This window comes from Globicephala melas, chromosome X (assembly GCF_963455315.2).
Source record: "Globicephala melas chromosome X, mGloMel1.2, whole genome shotgun sequence".
Classification (NCBI taxonomy): domain Eukaryota; kingdom Metazoa; phylum Chordata; class Mammalia; order Artiodactyla; family Delphinidae; genus Globicephala; species Globicephala melas.
Genome location: NC_083335.1, coordinates 16,212,472 through 16,239,539, shown reverse-complemented (window position 1 = coordinate 16,239,539; position 27,068 = coordinate 16,212,472). Strand labels below are relative to the sequence as shown.

At 40.1% G+C, this 27,068-nt stretch overlaps 1 protein-coding gene across 1 annotated transcript in view; it reads right to left on the bottom strand.

Annotated features, from left to right (window-relative positions):
• Nucleotides 1–27,068, bottom strand: part of ADGRG4 (adhesion G protein-coupled receptor G4) — a 59,273-nt gene that overhangs the window by 11,431 nt on the left and 20,774 nt on the right. The window contains 13 exon segments of the mRNA XM_070044654.1: nucleotides 2,941–3,209; nucleotides 5,729–5,850; nucleotides 7,902–7,998; nucleotides 10,177–10,226; nucleotides 10,622–10,677; nucleotides 17,722–17,840; nucleotides 19,588–19,720; nucleotides 20,888–20,980; nucleotides 20,983–21,050; nucleotides 22,570–22,615; nucleotides 23,798–23,844; nucleotides 25,302–25,366; nucleotides 25,793–25,847. Coding sequence (XP_069900755.1) covers nucleotides 2,941–3,209; nucleotides 5,729–5,850; nucleotides 7,902–7,998; nucleotides 10,177–10,226; nucleotides 10,622–10,677; nucleotides 17,722–17,840; nucleotides 19,588–19,720; nucleotides 20,888–20,980; nucleotides 20,983–21,050; nucleotides 22,570–22,615; nucleotides 23,798–23,844; nucleotides 25,302–25,366; nucleotides 25,793–25,847 — 1,220 coding nt within the window.

Below are 27,068 nucleotides of genomic sequence, written 5' to 3'. Positions count from 1 at the left end.
TATTAAAAATAGCACAAGTGCCAAAAATCAACTTGGCACATCTAGTTCATGGGAATGCAAGTTCGCATAAAGCATTTCTTCTCGGAGGATTTGCTGCCAATGTGTCTCTCTTTCAACACTGCCCCTTAGTTCCCGGTCTCTTTTTGTCTAGGCCACCTTGGAGGAAGGGCACAGGCAATCAGCTGCAGCCTTCAGTGCTTTTCTGACAGGGGAGCCGTTTCCACGCTCGTTACTAGTTTGACATTTTGACTAGATCGACCAGTTAACGATCAGTCAATTCAGCCCAAGTATAATAAAGCAATCAGTTCAGTCCAAGTGGTCAAACGTGACATGAGTATAGACACAGGGTTTAAAAATCCAATTACCTGTACATTTGCAAAACTTAGAAGACTTCTTTCTTTCTCACAAAGTATTTCTCCTAAACTAGGAGCATAACACCTGCACACATTTTAGGGGTTTTGTAAGATACTTTCCAAAGCTGTTTCAAACCCCAGAGTGCCAAGCATCTTAAGAAATCCTCCATCGTCCTATCCTGTGATTAACAGGACAGTCCCTTCTGCTCTGTGTGTGGCACACCAGGCACAGGGCCCAGCACGATGCAGATGAAAAAAATACTAGTTTGGGGCTGGAAGGGAGGGATGGAGGGAGGTCTCGCATTTAGAAGAAAGTCGTGAGACAGTCCCCAAGCTGTGTTAACACTTTGCTAATTAAACCAAAAAAGATGCCTACTGGTTATTAGAAAATGTGGACAAATATATCTACTGCCTTCGACAGGGATTTAAATAAAGGAATGAAACCTTTTCAACAGGTTGTTTTGGCATTAGGAAGACAGAACTTCAAACACAAACAGAGACTAATGTTTATTTTCCTAACAGTTGATTGCATCTGTCTAATATTTAAATGCTCTGAGACTCCCTGTAGCGGGCCAGCTCTGCAGTGGCTCCCTGGCCGACCTTGCAGGGAGCCAGAGACCAAGCAGGCAAAGGCTTGTACCACGACTGATCTGAGTTTGGGTGGAATGACTTGTGATCCTCCACGAATTCGAGAAGACGAGGCAGGCCTGTGAGGAGGGGCTCCGAGGCCATCTCCTACTCTTCTCCCCAGAAGGCTGTCACGATGCAGCTTCTCATCGCCTCCCAGGCTCTGAGGCAGGGTGGGGCTTTGCACCCTGCGCCCTCAGAACAGAGCTGCACAGTAGAAACCACAGAGCTTCACCTGAGAGCTGGCTCGTCAGCAGCAGGGAATCCTGCGACTCGTGTGGCAGCCACCTGCTCTCTCTGGTTTGGGTGTCATTCTTTATAGTGTGGGGAGAGAGGACCTGGGAGCTGGCAGCTTTAGCTACTTGTCTTTTCACCGTCTACGTAAGTCATCAACTGAGTCTGAAAGCGGCTCGTTGTATCTTTACTGGTTGAGCCGGTCAGGCCTTCACCATGGCTTGACCTTGGCTTGGGTGTGTACTTGACACTCCTCAAGTTTTTCCTGCCTCCAATTACCAAGCCTTAGCCTTGCCTGCCTCCCCCCTGCACCCCAGAAAGCGTGTGTGGAATGTGCAGATCAAGGAGATGAGAAGCCAGCCCTGGGGAATACCAACACGAAGGAGCAGGTGAAGGAAGAAGGGTCGGACGAGGAAGCCGAGAATGAGTGATGCCGGGGGAACGAGTGCTATTCCCAGCCCCTGCACAGTTAGCCAGATGTGGGATATCCGCCTTCTCGGTTATTCATGAAGCCTCTTCCACAACATTTTTCAATCTTCCAGTTGACTCGAGGTGAGGGTTGCCAGGCACAAAAGGGAGTGCTCTGACTGCTTTTGGCTTTGTATTTCTGATGGGTTCCAAACTATACTCAAACCACTTCTTAGATCATGCTTTGTTTAGCATTTGCCCGTCTCTGCTCCCCACATTACCATGGCTAATAGCACTAACCGTGTATCCAAAGAAAGCATGTACTACGTTAATGAACTCATTAAAAGGATGAGTAGCTAATTGCAAAGCTACTGTCTTCACCAAGGCAGTGGAAGATAAAATCTATCTTCCCGGGTATCCTACGCATCTCACTTAATACACATCCCTTATGGATCCGACACATTTTCTGAACCTCAAAGCCGGTTTGAATAGGCAAGGGGTGGGGAAGGGCTGAGCTGTCCATGTCAGTTAGAAATGCAGGAAAGCCAACCAATGAAATGACATTTAAATTAGGAACTGCTCATGCTGAGTTCCTACCTGGCTTCTTCTATAGGGCAGCAGAACGGTGACAGTCATGAGGCGTGGTGTGAATGGGGGCATGTCTGAGCCAGCACCCTCTCACATCTTGCAAGTCTTTTCCCTGGCCCTTAAACAGTATGACTGGATCCTAGAGGTCAAAGTCCAAACTATGGAGACAGACCCCCTGGTTCAAATCCCAGTTCTGCCACTTACTAGCTGTGTAAACTCTGGCAAATTACCTAATCTCTTTGTGCCTCAGCATTCTCATCTCTTAAATGGGAACAATGATGAAACCTTTCCCAGAGAGGTATTGTGAAGATTAAATGGGTATGAGACACTTAGACTAAACGAGACACTTCAAACCGCATCAGGCACGTGGAGCGCTACCTCAGTGTTGGCTGTTGTATCCGTGTGTATTTGCTGGGATTGTAACTTGAGTAAAGGGAAGGATAAAAGCTGACAGGTTCACTACTGTAGATCCAGCATTTAGCACAGCACACAAGCAGGTGCTCAGTAAATATGTGTGGACCGATTCCTCACCATAGAGGTTAAAAGTTGAATTTATAGAGTAATACAGACAGAAAAGGAAATGTCCACCCAAATACCAGTGAAGCAATCCTTAACTCCTTACCTATGATAGTAACAGCATTTGGTCCCAAATAATTTGTCTAATGGAGCTAGAATTAGACAGACACAGGCTTGAAACAAAGACATCAAGGACCATGGCAGATATACTTACCCCAACCGAACAGACAAAATTTAAGAATATAATTTGGAATGTATATGTTGAAGACTTTGACTAGAGCAAAATACATGTGGACTGCCTCCAGACCCATCCAAGTCAAAGAAACGAGCAGGAAGTAATGAAGTGCCACAGCGGCTGTGATACAAAGGCCCGATTTCTGAAATGATGATGACCAGGAATTGACCAGAAATACCAGGTTTAGCATCAGTAGTGCTGTGCACAGGTTGATCAGGATTTTGGAAGGATGATCTTTTCGAAGTTTGCTAAAGGAAAAGGCACAATGTTAGGTAGGGTCTCTGTTTTTGATTAAGCATCGCCATGTTTTATCTGCATAATAAGTGAAAGAATAAAAGAACTGCCTATTAAAATTAAATTATCCATATTATCTTATATGTACTGAATTTTCGAGTCCCCCACTCTCTTTCCAGGTAGAGTCAAAGTATTCTAAACATGGTGACCTTCACTGACAGGAATTATAATAGCTTCTCTCAGCTAAGCAGTCCCCTTTTTTCTGTTTCTTTTTCTCTTTTGAAGAGAAGGAAGGAAAGAGTTTCCTGGATACTACAGTTCTCCCACCACTCCTTCAGCAGACTCAAGGCTGGATCTACATGTGACCAAATAGCGGGATGACTTATGGAAACCATTTCAAGTAGCTACTTGGGTATTTCCAAAGATCCAGACATTTAGCATCATGGAAATATGACCTTACGTTTCACTAAGTGATCACAATTGTACTTGTGAAAACTGATCCTGTATTTTCCAAATTAAAAAAAAAACTTTCCCTTTGATTCTTTTTCATTTCTATTATATGTCTATTGATTTAAATTTTGCAATTTTCATTTTGTGTGTACGTGGGTTTTTTAAATTGGGGTAAGTACACAAGTCCTAAGAATGCAACTCACTGAATCTTTACAAATGAATACACCCGTGGAACCCCCACACAGATCAAGAGGTAGAGTATTTTCAGTGTCTCAGAAGGCTCCTTCATTCCTTCTCCCATTAAGTACCCTCCACTAGAGGTAACCAACAGTTTCACTTCTATCCGCATAGGTTTAGTTTTGCCTGTACTTGAAACTTCAAATAAATGGAACCATACAGCACGTTCTCTTCTTTTTCTTGCTTCCTTTGCTCAACTCTCTGTCTATGAGATTTAGATATTACATTATATTATGTAGAAGTATAGTTGAACCTTGGGGGTTAGGGGCACTGACCCTCCGAGCAGTCGAAAATCCGCTTATAACTTGTAGTTGTCCCTCCTCCTTATTCACGGTTCTGTATCCTCGGATTCAACCAGCCCAGAATCATGCAGTCCCCATAGTATTCACTATTGAAAAAATCTGTATATAAGCGAACTCTCACAGTTTGTTTGAACAACAAACCCATGTTGTTCAAAGGCCAATGGTAGTTTATTCATTTTTACTGCTGTGAAGCATTCTATTTTATGAATATACTACAAGTTATTCAACTAGTCAACTGTTAATGTACATTGGGGTTGTTTCCAATTTGGGGCCACTATAAGTGAAGCTGCAGTGAATATTCTTGTATATATCTTTCCGTGGACATATACAATCATCTCTCCCTAACAGTGAAATTTCTGGGTCAACAGCTGATGGATATTTATCTTTAGTAAGTACTGCCAAAGAATTTTCCAAAGTGTCTGTGCCATTTGTAGTTTTCCATATCCTTGTTGATCCTTGCTATTTTCAGTATTTTTAATTTTAACCATTCTGGTGGGGGCATAAAAGTATAATTGTGGTTTTGATTAGCATTTTTCTGATGAGTAATGATTTTGAGAACCTTGTTGTATGCTTGTTAGCCATTTGGGTAGAGGTTAGGACTAGACATGGATATCTTCTTTTGTGAGGTGCTTGTTCAAGTCTTTTGCCCATTTTTTTTTTTTTTTTTTTTTTGTGGTACACGGGCCTCTCACTTTTGTGGCCTCTCCCGTTGCGGAGCACAGGCTCTGGACGCGCAGGCTCAGCGGCCATGGCCCATGGGCCCAGCCACTCCACGGCATGTGGGATCTTCCAGGACCAGGGCACGAACCCGTGTCCCCTGCATCGGCAGGCGGACTCTCAACCACTGCACCACCAGGGAAGCCCTCTTTTGCCCATTTTTAACTGTATTGTCTTTCTTTTGCCTTTTGCTCTGTAGTTTTTATATATTCTGCATACAAATCCTTCGTCAGATATATGCATTGTGAATATCTTCTCCCAATCTGTGGTTTGCCTTTTCACTATTTTCATGGTATCTTTTGATGAAAAGAAGTTCTTAATTTTAATGAAGTCTGATTTGTCAACTTTTTCTTTTATGGTTAGTGTTTTTGTATCCTGTTAGAGAAACCTTCTCCTATCTCAACCCTCTTGCTTATTTATTTATTTATTTATTTATTTGAGTAATTCTGATTCATTAGATTTTTTTAAACATCTTTATTGGAGTATAATTCTTTTACAATGGTGTGTTAGTTTCTGCTTTATAACAAAGTAAATCAGCTATACATATACATATATTCCCATATCTCCTCCCTCTTGCATCTCCCTCCCACCCTCCCTATCCCAGCTCTTGCTTTCTTAAAATTTAATTACAATCTTTTTTCTTTTTCAGAGAAGCCTTGGTTGTTTTGTTTTGTTTTTAACCTGCCCACTTCATAATCTAATGGATCTGGCCTCTCCCTATTGTGATAAGAAACTTTTTGTGAAACTAACATGAAATTAACAAGGTTACAATGCCAGTAGCATCCATCAAACCAAATTAAATTTAGAGTGAGACTCTACCAGCTTACTGAAAAGCTATGTATGTCACTATTGCAACTCCCAGGAAAATGGAGGAGATTCCACATCCGGTGTATGTTATAAGCACTAATATCCGTTCATTCACTGCATCCACTGCAGACCTGGATAAATCCTAGGGAATGCAATGTGTTGTATTTTATACATTTGCCAGGGCAAGTTTATGGTAAAACACTTCCAGTGCTCACTAACAGGAGGTTCCCAGGATGCACAGCATCTCTGTTAAAGCTCTTACAAAACCAGAGTATGTACATGGATATATGATAACACTGTATATTGTTGGTTGAGTATGCCTAGTGCAACTTACTGTGTATAGGGCATGGAGACCCATCAACAGTACTGGAAGAATATTTAGTCCTTGGTTTTATTGTCATTAACATGTTTCACACTTCAAATATAACCAAACTAATAGATGTGAATTTGGGATACAAAGTGAATTATTATCTGTACTGAGCGTCCCAAAACACTGCACAGAACATCAAAAAATGTACCTTTCCCTTAGACCTTAAATAATTTTCATAAAATTAAGTGACAAAATGGACCTTAGAGATCACATAAACCAGTAATTTCTTAACCTGAGGACCATAAAAGACCTGAAATGGTATGCAAAATTATTTGAATGGTATGCATCATACTGGGAAGACGGTCCATAGCTTTCATCAGATGGTAATGGAGCTTCGTGACTCATAAAAGGTTAAGAAGTGCTGGTCTACTCTGGTAGTTCTCAACTGGACACAATTTTGCCCCTGCCCAGGGACAGGTAGCAACGTCTGGAGACATTTTTGGTTGTCACAACTAGAGAGGGTGCTACTGGCATCTAGTGGGTAGAGGCCAGGAATGCTGCTAAACATCCTAGAATGCACAAAACGGCACCCACAACAGAGAGTTATTTGTCCCAGAAGAGCAATAGTGCTGAGGTTAAGAAACCCTGGTCTATTCCAATCTTTCACATTTCAGAAGACAAATGTAAGGTCCAAACAAGTGAAATAACCTGACCAAGATCACAGAGATAGTTAGTGACAGAGCTGGACTGTGGGCCCTGGTCTTTTGACTCATGCCATAATGTTTTAACCAATTTGCAGGGGAGTAAACAAAATTCTTAAAGTTCAATAATTATCAGTGGAGCACCTCTTATTTGTTGAATAGATATGGTAAAAAGAAAGAAAAATATAAAACAGACTCTCAGCCCTCAAGGAGTTTACCATTAGTAGAAGAAACAACTCATACACAACACATTCAGATACTAGTATATACTATGTACAATAAAGTAATTTAGGAGAACTAACAAAGTGCTCAAGGGTGGGTAGAGAAGAAGGAAACACATTTGAGAGCCATTTTGAAGGAAAACGCATCAAGTCCTGATGTTAGGGAGGACCATAGGAAACGAAGGAGATAGAAAGGTTAACAGTGACTCCGAGGCTCTAAGCCTGGATATGCGAATTGATCAGATAACTCTTGTTTGGTTAAGTACCACAAGCACTAAAAAAATATGCACTTCCCTACAGTGCAATTAGACAATATCTATTACAATTTAATATTTTAATTGGAAGCAATTCTACTTCCATCGATTTATTCTACAGAAATGCTTACACCAATATTAGAAGACAAATAAAAATGCATATTACAGCATTGTTCATAACGGAGAAAAACAGTAACAACTCAAATGCCTACCTATAGGGGATTGGTTAAATTCATTGTGTTAAATCCACACAGTGGAATACTATACATGTATTTTTTAAAAATTAAGTAGATGGATATGTATTTGCCTGAAAGCTGTCCAATATATATGGTTAGGTGAAAAGCAAGTGGTAAAAACAGTATGAATAATTCGACCCTATTTTTATAAAACAAAAACATATATTAATATACACACAGGAAAAGAACCTGAAAGAATATACATAAAGATGTTAAAGGTGGTGATCTCTTGGGAGGGGGATTATAGGGACCTTTTCTGTAATGTTTGAATTTTGACAAGCAGGCATTAATTTTATAAGGAGAAAAATAAATATTTGTTTCAATTTGCTCTACTTTGAATGAACAAGGTAGGGGGCTGTTTTTCCACTTGCGTGGAACTTTTCCACAACTTAGTTCACACATATATTTCTGGTCTGTAATCTAATAAAAAGTTGTCAAAATTCTATAAGGAGTGATTGAGAGACAACTCACCATTAAGACTCCAAAATGGGTGAGATGGTCACACTGACAGATTGTGTAATTTAGGTTTGTTTCCTTTACTTTACAGCCTGACGTCCACCTTGCCCATCTGCAAGCGACAGAAGGGAATTTCAAAGCAATTTTGCTTTTCTCAGAAATGTTTAACTTTTCATTATATGTACCTTTCCAAAGTGTGCTATAATTAGTATTGTTTGTTAAGGCAGCAGGATAGCCGTATAATTGAACACTGAAATTAAATTAAGTCTAATAGGCAAAAGTGACTTGTGGGGAACTTCGTAAATGGCATAACTTCTTTGGTTCTCACTTTTCCCATTCTTCTACAGATTAGGAGACAGACTTCAATGATGAACAACAGTTCTACCACCATGCTGGAATGACAGAGTAAGGACTGTTTTTTCAAGGAGCACAAAGGGGAAACGGGTAGATCTAGAACTTTTTGAAGGGCATGAGCTATGGAATATAGGCTGACACGTGGGCTTCCTTGGTGGGACTGGAATAAACATCTGAAACAGCCAGCTCAACCCAGAATTCAAATGGTCTCAAGTGCTTTGCATTTAAGCCAGATGATGGTCTGGAACTCCTCAGGGCCAATTAAAGCCTCTGGTCTATTTGCCACCTGCCTAGTTTCTCACTCCTAAGCATATTCAGTGTTCTAGAACTAACCCACATACCTCAAGAACCTGTAGAGCTTGCGTACTAGACCAGGTTTAGAGTAAAACCTCCAGAGTAGTACCAGACCAGAGGGGTTATCCTAGGGCAGGCATCTAAGTGTGGTCAAAATTTGTCCATCCAGGATAATGATAATAGATCCCAGAAGTTCTGGATCCATGGACAGAGGGGTAGGGGCCAAAGATGACCTGGGAGGAGCCCAGCAAGAGGCATTATGAACACACAGATCAACTTACTGAGGCTGTGGGGAACAAAGTCTACCATTTTACGGAAATCTTATCCTGGGCGACTTGGAGGGGACCAGAAAAGGACAGCGCTATCTCTGTTATAGGAAAGCAGTAGTATTCCACATGCCAGGGAGTCGAATGGGAAGAGAATTTCCCCCTTTTTCCCCCAGAACTCCGAGGATACTAAAAAAAGGAAAAGTCCCAGGCAGAGCTTCCACAGGTGGAAGGCCTGGTCCCAGAGCCACTCCTGACATTCCAGGGGCAATTGCTTCCGTGTGGAATTCTCTGAGATTTGGCTATATCCCTGGAGATTCCAATGGCAATGACAAGCTTAAGAGGAACCCATTCAGCAATCCCCTTCCACGACCCCTTCTCTTTTTTTTTTAAATTTTTATTGGAGTGTAGTTGATTTACAACATTGTGTTAGTTTCTGCTGTACAGCAAAGTGAATCAGTTATACATATACATATAACCACTATTTTTAGATTCTTTTCCCATATAGGTTATTACAAAATATTGAGTAGAGTTCCCTTTGCTATACAGTAGGTCCTTGTTGGTTATCTATTTTATATATAGTGGTGTGTATATGTCAATCCCAGTCTCCCAATTTATTCCTCCCCCCTTTCCCTCTGGGTAACCATGTAAAAAATCAAATTTTTCACATCCGTGACTCTATTTCTGTTTTGTAAATAAGTTCATTTGTACCATTTTTTTTAGAGTCCACATATAAGCGATATCATATGGTATTTGTCTTTCTCTATCTGACTTACTTCACTCAGTGTGACAACCTCTAGGTCCATCCATGTTGCTGCAAATGGCATTATTTCCACGACCCCTTCTCTTATGGTCCACAAAGACTCATACCCAGCCAAGCAGGAAGGACCCTTCGAGATCAACTAGAAAGTCTTATCCCCTTCGTGAAAAGATAAAAAGATTGAAGCCCCTAGAGAGTAAATGGACCACCCAAGGTTACACAGTCAATGTAGAAGAGAAGAAGGAAAAATGTGGCCAGTCTAATGGGAAAGACAGATAAAGAGAGCCAGATCTTCATCCCTTAACTTTCTTCAAACAGCTCAGGACTGCTCTGTACTGGGTCTTGCAACTTTGTTTCTTCCAGCTTGCTGAGTTATGTGATTTTTTCCCCTGATCTCCAAAATAAGTCTCTTCTCAAAAAGAAAGTTTTACAAAAACTCCCATGCCCTAATTAGATATGAAACTCATGTTTGTATCTTGGTCATTCAGAGTCCCCTATAGGGTCTGATAAGACAGTAACTTCAGTACAACTCGCTCCCATGTAACTGCCAGATAGCAACATGGTCAGGGGCAAAGTCTCATTGAGAACCAAGGCCAAAGCTTGCTAAGAAAAATACTTACTGTTATTCTCAAGGTCCCAAAAGGCACAGTGAACTTGATCATAATTCTAGAAAAAAGAAAAATCAGAGGCAAATACCTTTCCTTGTGATCGTTACCATACAATGACAACTACACACAAGTGTTTTCTTCTCAATGTTTTCTCAAACACTAGACACACACACACACACACACACACACACACACGGACCATTTATGAGTTGGTTTTAAAACGAACCCCAAGAATCTTGGGGTTTACAAGTGAGAAAATAGTATGTTACTGCTGCATGGTGAACTGGTATGTGTCCTTTAAAGCATTTGGTAACATAAGAATTTGCCAGGTCCTCCTGGTGCAAAGTCCAGGAGGGGACTGTAGATGGTCAATGCAGGTCTGATGTGAGGTGGGTGTTTCTTGTGGAACTGTGGAATTTGAGGCTCACAGTTTAGGTCAAGCCTTATGGATACAAGATTGAGCCGCCTATCATTAGGCCTAGTGAACATTCCTGAAACACTCTTGCAATCTCCAAGGAAATGGAGGGCAATGAGAAATTGGTTATGGGGGATGCTTGGAGAGCTGTGGCCCCAGCCAGAATGAAGAGATCTTACCCATTAAACATGCTTCATTTCGTATCTATTTCTGTTTAAGTTCCCTCTCCCACTCTTCCTTCTTCCCTTCTAGAATTAAGGTCCATGAAAAATGTGCTGTACCATATGATCTTTTAGATTGGCAATGAAGGAAGCTATTAAGACTCCACACTGGACATACATTAACATCAAAGAATGGAATAGTAGTTCATTCTTATACCACGGCTAAATTTGATCATTTATTAATATATTCTTTATGTTATGCCATATGACTATGGTTTTAATCCTTTGGTGATAATTAATACATATTTTAATGCTCTTCATGGAAAATCAAAGGATAAAAATGTTCCATTATTTTGAATGAAGTGGTTTGCCTCCCTCAAAAATAAACGGAATTAAGTATCATTTAGAGTGATGGGACAACCAAAAGATCCACCTGCCCCCCCAGTGACTCCCCTGCCAATCTGCCATTGTTCTAGAAACCCACTATATTATTTATCCCTTTAGGCTAAGGCATTATTTCTAGAAGGCCCCAATTACAATACACGTCTGCTACCTGGAATGGGACAATTTTCATTAAGTCTTGGAATCACATCTGTTAAGTAGCCAATGTTTTTTTAAAATATTTATTTGTCTGCGCAGGGTCTTATTTGTGGCACACGACAACCCTCCCAACTTAGTCTAAGAGATGTAGTTTTCTGTAGTGAAAAGGCCAAAGTTGGAGAAACACACTGCGACCCAGGATTGAATTAACCTGCTCTCTGGCTTTATTTCCTTGACTTACAAAATGGCGGCTGTTCAGGGAAAGGAAGTAAACCATTGCTCACTCTTCCACCTTCTGGCTCTAGGCTCCAGTTGTACCTATTTCACTTCTGAACCTTTACAGAAGCAGTGTCCTCTGCCGGAAACACTCCTCCCTCCTTTCCTCACCCTTTTTCATCTTCTAGCTGGTACTCAACCTCGGGTCTCAGCTGATGCCTCTCCTACAGCTGGCCTTTCCTGAGCTCCCACACAGGGGTAGATGCCATCCCCGCGCTTCCAGAGCCCCTGTGCCGTATTGTACTTGCCTCGTGCTTTGTCCCTCTCCCCGAGGACTGCCCGCGAGTGGAGGGGTGGAGGGGGAGGCACGTGTTTTCCAGGAGTGGTGTCTTATCAACGATCCTTAAGGTAGTATGTTGTAATGACAGTTAAGATTTTGATTAAAAGATGTTAGAAGAAGCAGTGTGAAAGCAGGGCTGTGAGACTCAGAACTTGGGGGGGGGGATGGGATGTAGTTAAACGGTGGCATCTCTTGTAAGTGCTTACTCCCCCAAAACAGTGGCCCAGGTCCCAGCCTCAGGTCACCCCCTTCCATGTGAGAACCTCCCCCCACCATCCAGCACCACACAAGACACACAGTAGGAATTTAATAAATATTTCCTAACTGAATAAATAACTGGGTGAATAAATGAATAAACTGTGTCACCTCCAGCAGGTCCCTTCCCCTCTCTGGGTCTCAATATCCTCATTGGTAAAATGAGGAGATGGGACACGATGAATTATAAGGACCCTTCCGGTTCTGAAATTGATGGTAGGCTACTTCTAATCCTCCTTCATCTAGCACTATGACGTCTGAAGGCTAATTTTGGCAAAGATCTTTAATCTCTTTCAGTGGAAGGTGTTAGTGAATAAAAATGACTTATTAGGTGTGAAATCTATGCAAAACAGGTTTATCTTTTATTCTACAAAACAAGCACAGCTCTCTGAAGAAAGGAGAGAAACTAAGACTAAAATAATGGCATCTGAGATGATACAGAGAAATTACAAGCTCACCAAAATGGCCTGAGTGCTATGAACCACATTCTTAATTTTTATTAAAATTATTTGTTCATTAACTGGCCTGTCCTGGGTCCAACCTATTATTTCCATTAAAAAAAAGGTCTAATAAATATATAGTTACTGAAAACCTGTTGGGTACCTAGCCTTGTGCTAGGTGCCATGAAAATAAAACATGCCTGAGCCATGATATATGCCACAACCTCCTTGGGAATACGAATCTAGAAGCTAGGCAGAGGTGTAAGACAAGAATACAAGCAGGGGGGTGAGGACAAGAGCAGGGACTAATGAACTCCAGGCAAACTTCCTGGGTGGAATTTGAGCTAAGCCCACAGGAACAAATAGAATTTAGATAGAGGGGGAGCAGTTACGGAATTCCAGGAGAACTGAGCATCATACAGACATAGCTAGAGATAATGTGTTATATTTGAGTTGGTATGTGGTATGTTTAAGCTGGCTCAGTACAACCTCCCCCAAAATAACTCTGAAAATTTGACCATTAGAAATTCATTTCTTTGGATAGCATCCTTAGAAAATGCAAACACACCCAGGTATTAACGTATGAACCTCTTAAATACTTGAACTTTGGAGTCAGACATCCTGGGTTTGATTCCTAGCTATGCCACTTCCTAGCTGTGTGACCTTGGGCAAAACTACTTAACTTCTTTGTCTTAGTCTGTTAGGGCTGCTATAACAAAGTCCAGATTAAGTGGCTTATAAACAACAGAAATTTATTTCTCAAAGTTCTGGAGGCTGAAAGTCCAAGATCAAGATGCCTACATGGTTGGGTTCTAGTGAGGGCTTGCTTTCTGGTTGATAGATGGCACCTTCTTGCTGTGTCCTCACATGGTGGAAAGGGTGAGGGTGCTCTCTGGGGCCTCTTTTATAAGGGCATAATTCCCATTCATGAGGGCCCCAGCCTCACGACCTAATCACTGCCCAAACAACCCACTTGCTAATACCATCACCTTGGGGGTTAGGATTTCAACACAAGAATTTTGAGGGGACACAAACATTCAGATCACAGTACTCTTTGAGTCTTGGTTTCTTGTGAGAAGTAGATGAGCTATTAAGTGTAAATAACAACAATTAATAGCGATTATCAACAACGTCATGCAGGGGCTTCCCTGTTGGCGCAGTGGTTAAGAATCCGCCTGCTGAGTCTGTCCTACAGAGTGAAGTAAGTCAGAAAGAGAAAAACAAATACCAATGAATTTGGTAAAGTAGCAGGATACAAAATTAATGCACAGAAATCTCTGGCATTCCTATACATTAATGATGAAAAATCTGAAAGTGAAATCAAGAAAACACTCCCATTTACCATTGCAACAAAAAGAATAAAATATCTAGGAATAAACCTACCTAAGGAGACAAAAGACCTGTGTGCAGAAAATTGTAAGACACTGATGAAAGAAATTAAAGATGATACAAATAGATGGAGAGATATACTATGTTCTTGGATTGGAAAAATCAACATTGTGAAAATGACTCTACTACCCAAAGCAATCTACAGATTCAATGCAATCCCTATCAAACTACCACTGGCATTTTTCACAGAACTAAAACAAAAAATTTCACAATTTGTATGGAAACACAAAAGACCCTGAATAGCCAAAGCAATCTTGAGAACGAAAAACGGAGCTGGAGGAATCAGGCTCCCTGACTTCAGACTATACTACAAAGCTACAGTAATCAAGACAGTATGGTACTGGCACAAAAACAGAAATATAGATCAATGGAACAGGATAGAAAGCCCAGAGATAAACCCACGCACATATGGTCACCTTATCTTTGATAAAGGAGGCAGGAATGTACAGTGGAGAAAGGGCAGCCTCTTCAATAAGTGGTGCTGGGAAAACTGGACAGGTACATGTAAAAGTATGAGATTAGATCACTCCCTAACACCATACACAAAAATAAACTCAAAATGGATTAAAGACCTAAATGTAAGGCCAGAAACTATCAAACTCTTAGAGGAAAACATAGGCAGGACACTCTATGACATAAATCACAGCAAGATCCTTTTTGACCCACCTCCTAGAGAAATGGAAATAAAAACAAAACTAAACAAATGGGACCTAATGAAACTTCAAAGCTTTTGCACAGCAAAGGAAACCATAAACAAGACCAAAAGATAACCCTCAGAATGGGAGAAAATATTTGCAAATGAAGCAACTGACAAAGGATTAATCTCCAAAATTTATAAGCAGCTCATACAGCTCAATAACAAAAAACCAAACAACCCAATCCAAAAATGGGCAGAAGACCTAAATAGACATTACTCCAAAGAAGATATACAGCCTGCCAACAGACACATGAAAGAATGCTCAACATCATTAATCATTAGAGAAATGCAAATCAAAACTACAATGAGATATCATCTCACACCAGTCAGAATGGCCATCATCAAAAAATCTACAAACAGTAAATGCTGGAGAGGGTGTGGAGAAAAGGGAACACTCTTGCACTGTTGGTGGGAATGTGAATTGGTACAGCCACTATGGAGAACAGTATGGAGGTTCCTTATAAAACTAAACATAGAACTACCATATGACCCAGCAATCCCACTACTGGGCATATACCCTGAGAAAACCATAATTCAAAAAGAGTCATGTACCAAAATGTTCATTGCAGCTCTATTTACAGTAGCCCGGAGATGGAAACAACCTAAGTGTCCATCATCGGATGAGTGGATAAAGAAGATGTGGCACATATATACAATGGAATATTACTCAGCCATAAAAAGAAATGAAATTGAGCTATTTGTAATGAGGTGGCTAGACCTAGAGTCTATCATACAGAGTTAAGTAAGTCAGAAAGAGAAAGACAAATACCATATGCTAACACATATATATGGAATTTAAGAAAAAAAATGTCATGAAGAACCTAGGGGTAAGACGGGAATAAAGACACAGACCTACTAAAGAACGGACTTGAGGATATGGGGAGCAGGAAGGGTAAGCTGTGACAAAGCGAGAGAGAGGCATGGACATATATACACTACCAAACGTAAGGTAGGTAGCTAGTGGGAAGCAGCCGCATAGTACAGGGAGATCAGCTCGGTGCTTTGTGACCGCCTGGAGGGGTGGGTTAGGGAGGGTGGGAGGGAGGGAGATGCAAGAGGGAGGGGAACATATGTATATGTATAACTGATTCACTTTGTTATAAAGCAGAAACTAACACACCATTGTAAAGCAATTATACTCCAATAAAGATGTAAGAAAAAATGTCAAGAAGGTATATCTACATAAAGTGTAGTTACTACAATAAAATAAAATTAAAAGAAGGAAGAAAGTAGATTGGAGGTTTCCAGGGGTTGAGGGGAGGAGAGAATGGAGACTGACTGCTAACATGTATGGGGTTTCTTTTAGGAGTAATTAAAATGTCCTAGAATTAGTGGTGATGGTTGCAAAATCTAGCAAATAGACTAAAAAACACTGAATTGTACACATTACATGGCTGAATTTTATGATGTCAGTACCTCCATAAAAAATTTTAACTACATTGAGATTAACTTATACTTATCAAATCAAGATCCTAAAAATCTGATAACATGCTGTGTCGATTTGAAGATGTTCTGAAACAGGCACTTTCACACTTTGCAAGTGGGAGTATAAGTTGGTGCAATTATTACAGAGAGCATTTTGACACCATCAGAAGTATGATTTATTTGAAAAGACACATGCACCCCAATGTTCATAGCAGCAGTATTTACAATAACCAATACATGGAAGCAACCTCAAAGTCCATTGACAGATGAATGGATAAAGAAGATATAGTATATATATAATAGAATATTACTCAGCCATAAAAAAGAATGAAATATGCCATTTGCAGAAACATGGATGGACCTAGAGATTGTCATACTAAGTGAAGTAAGTCAGACAGAGAAAGACACATACCATATGATATCACGAATATGTGGAATCTAAAATATGACACAAAAGAACTTACAAAACAGAAACAGACTCAAACTTAGAAAACAAACTTATGGTTACCAAAGGGGAAGGGGGAGGAGGGATAAGTTAGGAGTCTGGGATTAACAGATACAAACTACTGTATATAAAATATATAAACAACAAGGTCCCTCTGTATAGTGCAGGGAACTCTACTCAATATCTTTTAGTAACGTATAATGGAAAAGAATCTGAAAAAGAATATATATATTTACACATGTATAACTGAATCACTTTGCTGTACATTTGAAACTAACACATTGTAAATTAACTATACTTCAATTTTAAAAATACTAAAAGAAAAAGGAAAACCATTAAAAAAATTTAAAAATAAAATAAAAAATACTAAAAGAAATAAGACAAATAAGAAAAAAGTGAAATGATAATGTAAAGTCTAGCTTTATCAATTCAAAAAAATTTTGGCATAGCAAATAAAAGATAATTTATCTTAAAGAAAAGTATGACTGACCCAGCAATTCTACTTTTAGGAATTTATGCTTCAAGCATACCATACTTGCACAAAATGACACATGCATGATATCCATTACAGCAGTATTTTAAAAGTAAAGTGTAATTATCAAGTTAAATTACCATCCGCAGGCAACGGTTAAAGAAATCAATTGTAGCATATTCATGCAGTTAATACAACTCAGTGAAAAAAAGAGTGTATATTATATTATCATATACTAGTATGATAATATCTGCAATATAATGTTAAGAGGAAAAAGCAAGGTGCAGAACAGCATGTATAGCACGCTCCACTTTGCATACAAAAAGGGAAGAAGAATACACACACACACACACACACGCATTTCCTTACAGATGCATAGATATCTCCTTGGATACTAACTGAATGGCTGGGGTTAGCAGTGGGAGGGAGAGGTTTCACTGCATACACTTCTTTATTTTTTCAATATTGAACTATACGAAGTATTGCCTATTAAAACTTTTAAAAAATTAAAATAAAACAAAAAATAATGAGCCAACAATTATAAAATAAAAAACATTATCAAACAAAAAACACTGACCGTTCTGACTTCTCATGCTCCACTCCCACCTCCACCAATGTAACTACCTCGTTTCTGAAATTGGATTGTTGTCAGGTAGGTTTTTCTGTGGGTGGTTTGCCTGTACTCTCTCTGGTCTCAGGTCAAGTAGACAAACTAACTGAGTTCCATTATTTCTCTAATGTGTACAGAACAGTCTTACCGTCACTTATTGTAATATTAGCAAGGTCCACAATCTTATTAGGAAGCGCTTGAAGCAATTTGCATTGTTTAAACTTTGGTTTTTCCCAGTGAGATTTGCCAGTGTTGATACTGATTGAGCTGAAAAAGAGAGGAGAGATAACAAAAAGCTTCATGGTTGGAAGATGAGGCCAGAATACTTTGAAAGCGAATGGTGAAGGAACACGGTGTGTCCTTGGCATGCCTCCCCTTTGCCCATTCCCAGCCTCCTGGCTGAGATAGCAAAGGTGGTAGCCCAGTGTTTGTACAGTGAAGAAAACTTTGCTCCTGGGGAGCAAGTGAATCTAGGGTCCCCATGCAGGAGGTATAAACAGGCAAGAGAGGCTGAGATGGAGCAGGGCCACATCCATTGGACCGAGAGTCAAGGCAGAGATTTTTGCCTCTCTGGACATGACTCCTACCCTCACTTTTGCCCCTTACCCTCATTTGAAGAGGGAATTCCTGTTAGAATTGTGGTCTCTATTTCAGCATATTAATTTACTCAAGGCAGTTAGTATAGCACCCTCTGTGACTCACTGGCCTTCATCATCCACCCTCCACTATGCCCCATCCAATTCAAGCCAGTTCATTTCAAATCAGCTAACACATTTATTGGGAACCTTCTGTGTTCTAGGACTGGTAGTAGGTACTGCAGACAAACAGGGCAAGGTCTCGTCCCTTGAGGAGCTTGTAACTTGGTGCTTTGAGACTGTAAATGTAACCACATTTATTAGGCAAGATATGAGATGGAAAAAGTGTAGAAACAAAACAGAATCTGTTGAACCATCAATCAAGGAGAACTTATTGGCAACTTTTGAGCTGAGCTGGACGCTAAAAGGACGGAGATGGAGAAAGTGTCCCCCACTCCTCCAACCAAGCAGAGCAAATAGCACAAGCAGAGAAAGAGATGCAAGTCCAGAGTGGCAATGGCCCTTGTTGGCTGGAGTGCATGTTAGGGAAAGGAGCCTGCAGGTCTTGAGTACGTTAGGGGTTTGGACTTAATTCTTGAGGCAATAGGAACTGGAGTGGGAGATTGGAACGATGACAGCCATACGTTAGGAAAATCACGCTGGTGGAGTGTAGCTGGGGGGTAGTGGGCAGTTAGAAGGCAAGGGGACTACTTTAATCGTAGGCACCCAGGGAGTGGCAGTGGGGTAGGAGAAGAAAGGGTAGATGTGAGCTCTGATTATGACCACAAAAGCTGCATGACTTGCTAAGTGATTAGATGCAGGCAGGAAGAGGTAGGACCCTGTCCAAGATGTCACCTCCAAAAGAGAATTTTTAAGCTTTTGTCAAAACCTGCTGCCTCTCTGGCCTGCCCACTTAAGTTAATGGCATAAACCAGTAGCAGAGAGTAGGAAAAGAGGGGCTGATGATTTCAAAAAGGAAAATGTTAAAGTCAACGATAGAAGAGTGATTTAGTAAATTATTATGGCCCATCAACGAGGTAGCTTCTGAGGCAGGTTTTTGAAAAAGTCATTAAGAAGATGAATGTAAAGCATGGAAAACGTTTGATAAACCATTGAGTGAAAGGGTGAATGACATTAGTGCTATAAGGACGGTGAATACCACTACATACAATTTAAAGGGCATACGGTGAAAGGCCAAATGGAAAAATACAACTTAAAAAGAGCTGTGTTCAGGTCGTGGGATTATGGGAGATTTTTTTTTCTCTTCTGTTTTGAAATTTTTTCTGGAATGTTATTATATGGCATGTGTATGCTTAAGTAGGTCCACAAGGTAAAAGAAAGAAAGGGAGGGAGCATGCTCAAATGACATGGAAACATGCTCCCAATTAAGCAGACCTTTATGTATCTGAACTCTCAATTAGAACTCGGCTGGTACGTACCAGATTCTAGTAGCATTTCCATCCTGATTTTTTCTGCATCTAGTTTGGGCTGTCTCGGTAGGGTGGGTTAAGAGCCACTTATATGTCCCTTTGTATTTAGAGGCTGTTTCTTCAGCTTTGCACTTTCTGGGCTCTACAGAGAAAATGTATGCACATTTGAAAGGGCAAAAGGCACTTAAAAGTTTCATGAACATCCATTATCACCCAACATTATTACCCTGCACATAAACATCAGCTAATAAAAGGGGAAAGTTTTCTACCAGTCAATTTAAACCAGGCTGAAAATAACATTAAATGGAATCTTTTTTTTTTTTTTTTTTAAATAAGGCTCCCAGTACGATCTCACATTTGGTCCTTTGCCTTAAAACTACCACTTGATGGGCCAGTTTTTCTGCTTTGGCTCTATTAAAATGGTACATAGGCATTGAAAAAAATCAAGCCACGCAAAGGGATGTAGAGTGAAAAATCAAATCAGTCCCCAGTTGTTAATAGTTTGAGGTGCAGTGACAGGAGGCTAAAGGCTGGCTTCTTTTTCTGGTGGCGCCTCCCTTCTTAATGGGCTCTGGGGTGGATTCGGTTTTAGTAAACTCAGTGTATTCGTCATCGGTAGTACAGACCAGGGTGCTCTGTTCTCTTGTTGATGCTGACGGCAAGGTTTTGCTGCCAAGTGTTGTCACATCAAGGGAGACATGTCCTGAGCTAAGTTTATGTGGTAAGGTCCCAGGTTTTTTTTTTTTTTTTTTGCGGGGGGAGCTAGTTGTTTTGGCCACGCCACGCGGCTTGCAGGATCTTATTTCCCCAACCAGAGATCGAACCTGGGCCCACGTCAGTGAGAGCATGGAGTCCTAACCACTGGACCACCAGGGAATTCCCAAGGTCCCAGTTTTTACTGACCACCCACGAGGTTTATGACCCTGATTCCAGAAATCAGGGTGGCCGGAGAAGCGGGCCAGCCAGCCTTGCCCAACCATCCCAGTTTTCTCTCTGAGTGAGGATGTAAGACGCCTTCTTCTCCCTCTCTGGTGTATTTAAGCAAGAGAAACAGTCCGCCCACTCCATTGATGAACTGGCCGCTGCTAATATCCAGAGCGGATCGATGGTCTCTGGTAACCCCTCTGGCACTCGTTTTTAAAGCTCTTCCAGGTGGAAAGGTTGCCAGGGCAAGATGAGCACTGAGGCTGTGGAAAGGAAATTGAAGACAGTTTCTCTCCCCCTCTGAAGGCAGAATCTCTTACTATGTATGCATTTGGAGCTTTATAACAAAGAGTGAATTTATATGGAAATACCCAATGGAAATTACCTCGTTTTTTCACTGCAACGTGTTCAGACTTTACTAATAACGTCAACTGATCTGGTGTGAAGTTTCCATGAGTGAGGTTGCCATGTATTTTCTTTTGATCCTGCTAATCAATTTGGTGGGCACTAAAGAAGAGTTGGCCTTTATGATGAGCTGACAAGCACAGCTAAAAAGAAGAGCAAAAAAAAAAAAGATGTTGGAGTTATGGCCACAGAGTGCAACTTGGCCTGCGTTGCAGATGACTTAATTAGTAGTCCATAAATGTCAAGCATTTTACAGCTGTTAAGTGGCAAATCTTAAGAAATGATGGAAGACAGCATATTGAAGTCATCTGATAAATTTTCTCGTATCCAAAACAAACAACTCAAAACCCATTTTCAAAAGAAGAGTCAGCAACATTTGCATTATGTTGAAATTGACTAGCCATGCGATTTCTAGGAGTTTGTGATAATTAATAGGGAAGATGGAGTACTCAGGATTTATTACTTCAGAGAAAACCTTTTACCCTTCTGGTCTCTAATTTACCCATCATTACCGCAATAATAAGGCAAACAGGCACATGCTCAATTAGTCTATAAAGCTGCGTTCTGAAGAAGGCCTATTTCTATAATAGAATAATAATGATAATAACAGTAGCCAGCATTTGTAGAGCTCTTGTTCTGCATGTTTTAATTCATGTTATCTTCACAAGAACTTTATGAGGTAGTGCTATTATTATCCCCATTCTACAGATGAAGGAACTGAGCCTTAGCCAAGGTCACAAAGACCTAATATTTCATTTCGGAATGTTCTGTCTACTAAAAGATATGTTATGAAAGAATAGGGCTGTCCTTAACCTCGATCTCTATAGCGAGGTCCTCAAACATTCTAAATTCCTCTACTCCTCCATTACTGAGCACATTTCAGATTCATAAACTTACCTATGCCTTTTCTCCATTTCCATTTGTAGATACATCTTTTGGAAGAACACATTTCCTATATTTCCTATCAGCTCTTGAAAGTCAGATGCGCCTGTGTTTACCTAAAATTTCTCTCTATGTCCAATCGAAGCCATGCCCCCCCCCCGCGACTGATCCATATTTGGTGAAGTCCCTGTTCATCCTACCCATTCCACTGGTACCTATCTTCTCAGCTTTCATCTTCTCAGTCTGAAGAGGACTCTTCTTTTTGAACCCTCTCCTCTTGCTGCAAGAGTAGAGCAGACCCTCTACCCTTAGCACCCTGAACATTTTAATGACCTTTCCATGAGCCTCCTATGGCTATATGTCCTTCTTGGGCTGCATCGAGCAGACCAGCAATAGCCAGTGTTCCGGGAGGAGCCAGACCACGAGTCTGAACAGGACCGAGGCTGCTTTCCATGTTGTTTTTCAATTTCCCTGCTCAGTATTTCCTGGACTTTTTTGATGACAATAAATGCTTTATTGACCTATCCCCAAATTATGACCACTTTGGACCCCATTTTCTCTTCACTACAAAGAGGCAGCAGGCAGGCTGTTAGGCTGTGCCGTGACCAACAAAAACAACTTATTTCGTGAAGGCAAGAGCCCATTTACAGCATCTGTAAAATAACCACCAGGTACTTTGATCTCCTTCTGACAACTCTGACCAACAGGCTACACATACAGAATTAAATGGAAGGAAAATCAGAACTAAATGTACCAGCTACGAATAAACTCAGCTCCTACCTGTATGGTACACGGGAAATTGTAGCCATTCCTTGCCCTTCTCTCTGTTTCAAATAACACAAAAGAAAAGTACGTAGTCACTGAAATCTTTAAACAAACGTCACAATTGACTAGGGGGCTTATCGTTAACAACCACGATCGTAATTATACTTTACATTTATGTAACCCATTGCCATCTAAAAATCACCTGCAAAAACATCAATGCATTTAGTCCTGACACCAACACTGTAGGGTAGGTAATGCAGGGGTGGTCACCCCATTTTCTAGTCTCACAGAACTTAAATGATCTGCCCAGTATCCCACAGCTGATGGCTCACAGGATTTGGATCCAAACATGGCGATGATAATTTTAACACTAGCAAGATTTCACTGTACTCTATGTCCTGTGCTAAGCACTGTATGTAAGTTATCTCGTTCCATCTTTCCAACAGCCCTGTGAAGAACGGTGATATTATTATCCTCATTTTACAGATGAGGAAACTGAGGCATAGGAAGTTTAATTAAGTTGCCCAAGGTCTCACAGTTAGGAAGTGGAAAAGCAGAGATTCTAACCCAGGCAGCCTGACTCTGGGGACCATATTATCACCAAAAGGTTTTTACATCTATTATTTGACAGGAATTTTACTTATGTGATGTTATCTATACTGTGTTCAATCTTTAAATTCTGACTCAGGTATTTACAGAGTGTATTTTAAATGATGGCAGATAATTTGGAATGCACTGTAGGCTTGACTGTATTTTGTATAGTCAAAATATTTGTCTCAGATTTAAACACCTTAAACCCTGGGCGCATACTAATTCTTTCAGAATCTAACATTGTAAAGCTTTGAGGCACTGGAACAGATGATGGAAGATAGTTTTGTCACACTCTGGATTTATTACGTGAATGCCTGTCCTGCAAACAATTGTGTCACTCTTGGAAAAACCAGGCTTTCTTGCCAGATGTCTACAACCAAGAAATTCCATTTATCATTTACAATCCCCAAATCATTCCATACTACTGTAGCCCCCAAAATGTGCCTCAAAAAACTACCACATAGACAGTTCAGAAAAGCAGAGGATGGCTTTCTTAGTGGCTTCTTGTGCAGATCCCAAAGAAAGTAATGTAATTTGACCCTCAGTTATCACAACTGAACTTTGCCTGATAATATACACTTGAATGGAAGAGCTATTTAGCTATATCTAATCAGGTATAGGATGGGTCGCAAGTAGATTTGTTTTGAAAAATTACTTACAAACGTTCGGTCCATGGTTATTTCTTCCTCAGTAGTGTCTCTGTACCAAAATCATCAAAAAATTATAGAAAAATGAAATATAGTACCAAATACATGAGGGAACAAGTTCAGGAGAAAGACAACTCAGGCAGAACAGTAACATCCACCAGCTTGGAATTCTCATAATACTAGGGCTCTAAGGAGACACTTTAAAAGAGCTGGGTCATTATTTGCACTCCAAAATGGTGGTAAGACTTTGCTTCAGCGATCCCACTTCTAGAAATCTATACCAGCCGGGGTGTATAAAATATATATACTAAAGTGAAGTAACTGAAATGTCCATCACTAAGGTAATTGGATAAATACACCAAGGCACACACATACAAAAGAATTCTACGCAGTCATCAAAATGAATAAGCTAGATCTGTATGTATTGGCCTGAGAGGATGTACATGAGGTATTCTAAAACAAGAAAAGAAAGTTGTAAAACAGTGTGTAGAGTGGGAGCCCATTCTCTTAGTAAACACATGGCAACAAATCTAGAGAAATATATAAAATAAGCTGTTAACCAGAGTAGGTGGGGAAAGGCAGGTTTCTGAAGATTTTTGCTATCCATGCTATATATTTCTGTAAAGCTCTAAGATTTTACAATGACCACATATTACCTTGGTGATAAAGAAAAATCATAGACACAGTTCTTTAAAAGAATGTTGTATACTCCAGACATTTCCAATTTTCTTTTAATAACCTATCGTGGATTTACTTCCATTACATTCTATGAACCTTCTTGAACCCATTTGTGTTTGAACACGCAAAAGAAACCAAAATCCCAGGGTATGGAAGACAGGCAGTCACATTCAATGTTTTAAAAAATCAGCTTACTATGGTATACCAGAACCATGCTTATTTTTCAAAGGGATTCTTCTGGATGTCCCTTTGACAGGGGGCTAGTATATGTGCAGGGCAGGAGCAGAGAAAATAGTTCTCAGATGACCAGTTGCCTTTGTCATGGTCTTCTGGATACTACTCAGTGCCTGCCAATTTCACTGCAATCACCTCTCCAAATCTGTGCCCCAGGCAGGTCTTGAACTAACCAGCGTTCCTCACTCACTTTAAACATTTCAAATTCCCTTGGAATTTCTAATTCCTGAAAGTGCATTATCCAAAAGTAAAAGGTCTTATAAATCCTCATGCAATGGCCATCCCTAGCCTTTCATCCCTTTAAGACATGATTTTTTTTCCCTTAAGTCACACAATCATAGCATATTAAAGCTAAAAGTGGTATTAGGGGTAACTGAGTCCAATTCTACTGTTTCCCCTATTTACTTTCTTCTGTTTTGTTCTCCCATTGGCTTTATACCCTACAGTAATAATATAAACTTCTTTCTCATTCCAAAGAGAACTTACACTCAGAAGCGAAGATGAAACTCAAAATGCAGCAGTCTCTAAATCTCAGAGAAAAACAAAGGAAATCCCCTCGGGATAGAAACAGACCCACAGTGGATGACACTCACATACCTGCTTTTAATTTGAACAGCCAGATTAGCAAGAACAGATTCACTGTCCTGAAATATAGAAGTCAACTGTAAAAGATAAGACATATCAGTTTGAGGACTCCTGCTGCTCTTTCTTAACCCAGCAACGTTACCTGAGATGATGTGATCATTAAGCTGCATTCATTATTTCAGTTGGTTCAACATCTCCATCTCTCCACTCAGCTTTTCAATTTACATTTTACCTATTGTTATGGGATGAACTGTGTCCCCCCCCCCCAAATTCATGTTGAAGCTCTAACCCCTTCATGTGACTGTATTTGGAAATAGGGCCTTTAAGGAGGTAATTAAGGCTAAATGAGGTCATAAGGGTGGAGCCCTAATCTGATAGGACTGGTGTCCTTATAAGAAGAGGAAGAGACACCAGAGATCTCTCTTTCTCTGCGTGCACACACACAGAAAATGCCATGTGGGAGGACACAGTGAGGTGGCCATCTACAAGCCAAGGAGACACGCCTCACCAGAAACCAACCCTGCCAGCACCATGATTTTGGACTTCCAAGCTCCAGAACTGTAAGAAAATAAATGTCTGTAAAATAACATACACATAACTGAACCACTTTGCTATACACCCGAAGCTGACCCAGCATCGTAAGTCAACTATACCACAATTAAAAAGAAAACGAAAGAAAAGCCTGTCATTTAAACCACCTAGTGCATCATATTTTGTTATGGCAGCCCTGGTGGATGAATACACCCCCCCCCCATTTTCAAGCACTTATAATCATGTCGTATATACTTGAAAATAAATGCTGATGGGGAGAGAGGGAAAACAGACATCATCGTTTACTGTTGGTGGGAGGTCACTTAGTGATAGCTATTAAAATGTGAAACATTCATGTCCTTTGATCCAGCTATTCCAGTTCTAGGAATTTATCCTACAGAAATACTCAAGTGCCCCCCAAATTTATTGCAAGGGCATCATTGTCAGCATTGTTTCCAAATAGAGAAAAAAATAGAAACAACTTAAATGTCCACAAAAAGATGCCTGGATTAAAAAGAAATACTACAATACAACGATCCAGTGAAATCCTGTTAAAGTATATGCGGTAGATCTATATTTACCAGCATGAATGTGCTCAAAGATACAGGGTTAAGTGAAAAGAAAGCAAGTTGCAGAATAGCGTAATTACTGATTCTAATTACTTTTGTAAAGGAACACACATGTATCACTGTTATTATATGTATAGAAAAAATCTGAAAGAATATACTTTAAACTGGTAAGAGGAGTTAATACAAGAAGCAATATCAGGGAGGATATTTACTTTCTGGGTTTCAGATTTTAGTCTCTGAATTTTTTACGTATTACTCTTATTATCAGAAAAATGTAAGGATAACTGAAACATCTCTTATGTAAAAGAGAGAAGAAATGAAAATGCAGAAAACAAAAATATTTTAAGTATAATGGCATACGCTATGTTATCACGGCTCTCCTAGGTTCCCCAAATAGGGAAATTTGGCAAAGACCCAGAATTCATGTCAGTGGAGGGAAATGCACAGTTCTAAACCAATTAAAATAATAACATCCCATAAAAGCTTTTAGCATTTGCACTATGAAAGAGAGACCTCATACATCCTCATGGTGTTGATTACAGAGTGGATAAATTTGCAGCAAAAATAATCAAAACCAATTTGCTGTGAAATGTATTATGGGTAGAAAAAAAGTGTAGCCTAGTTTTAATCTACTCAGTCATATTTTTTTCACGTATTTTTTATGTAGCACAAATATTCA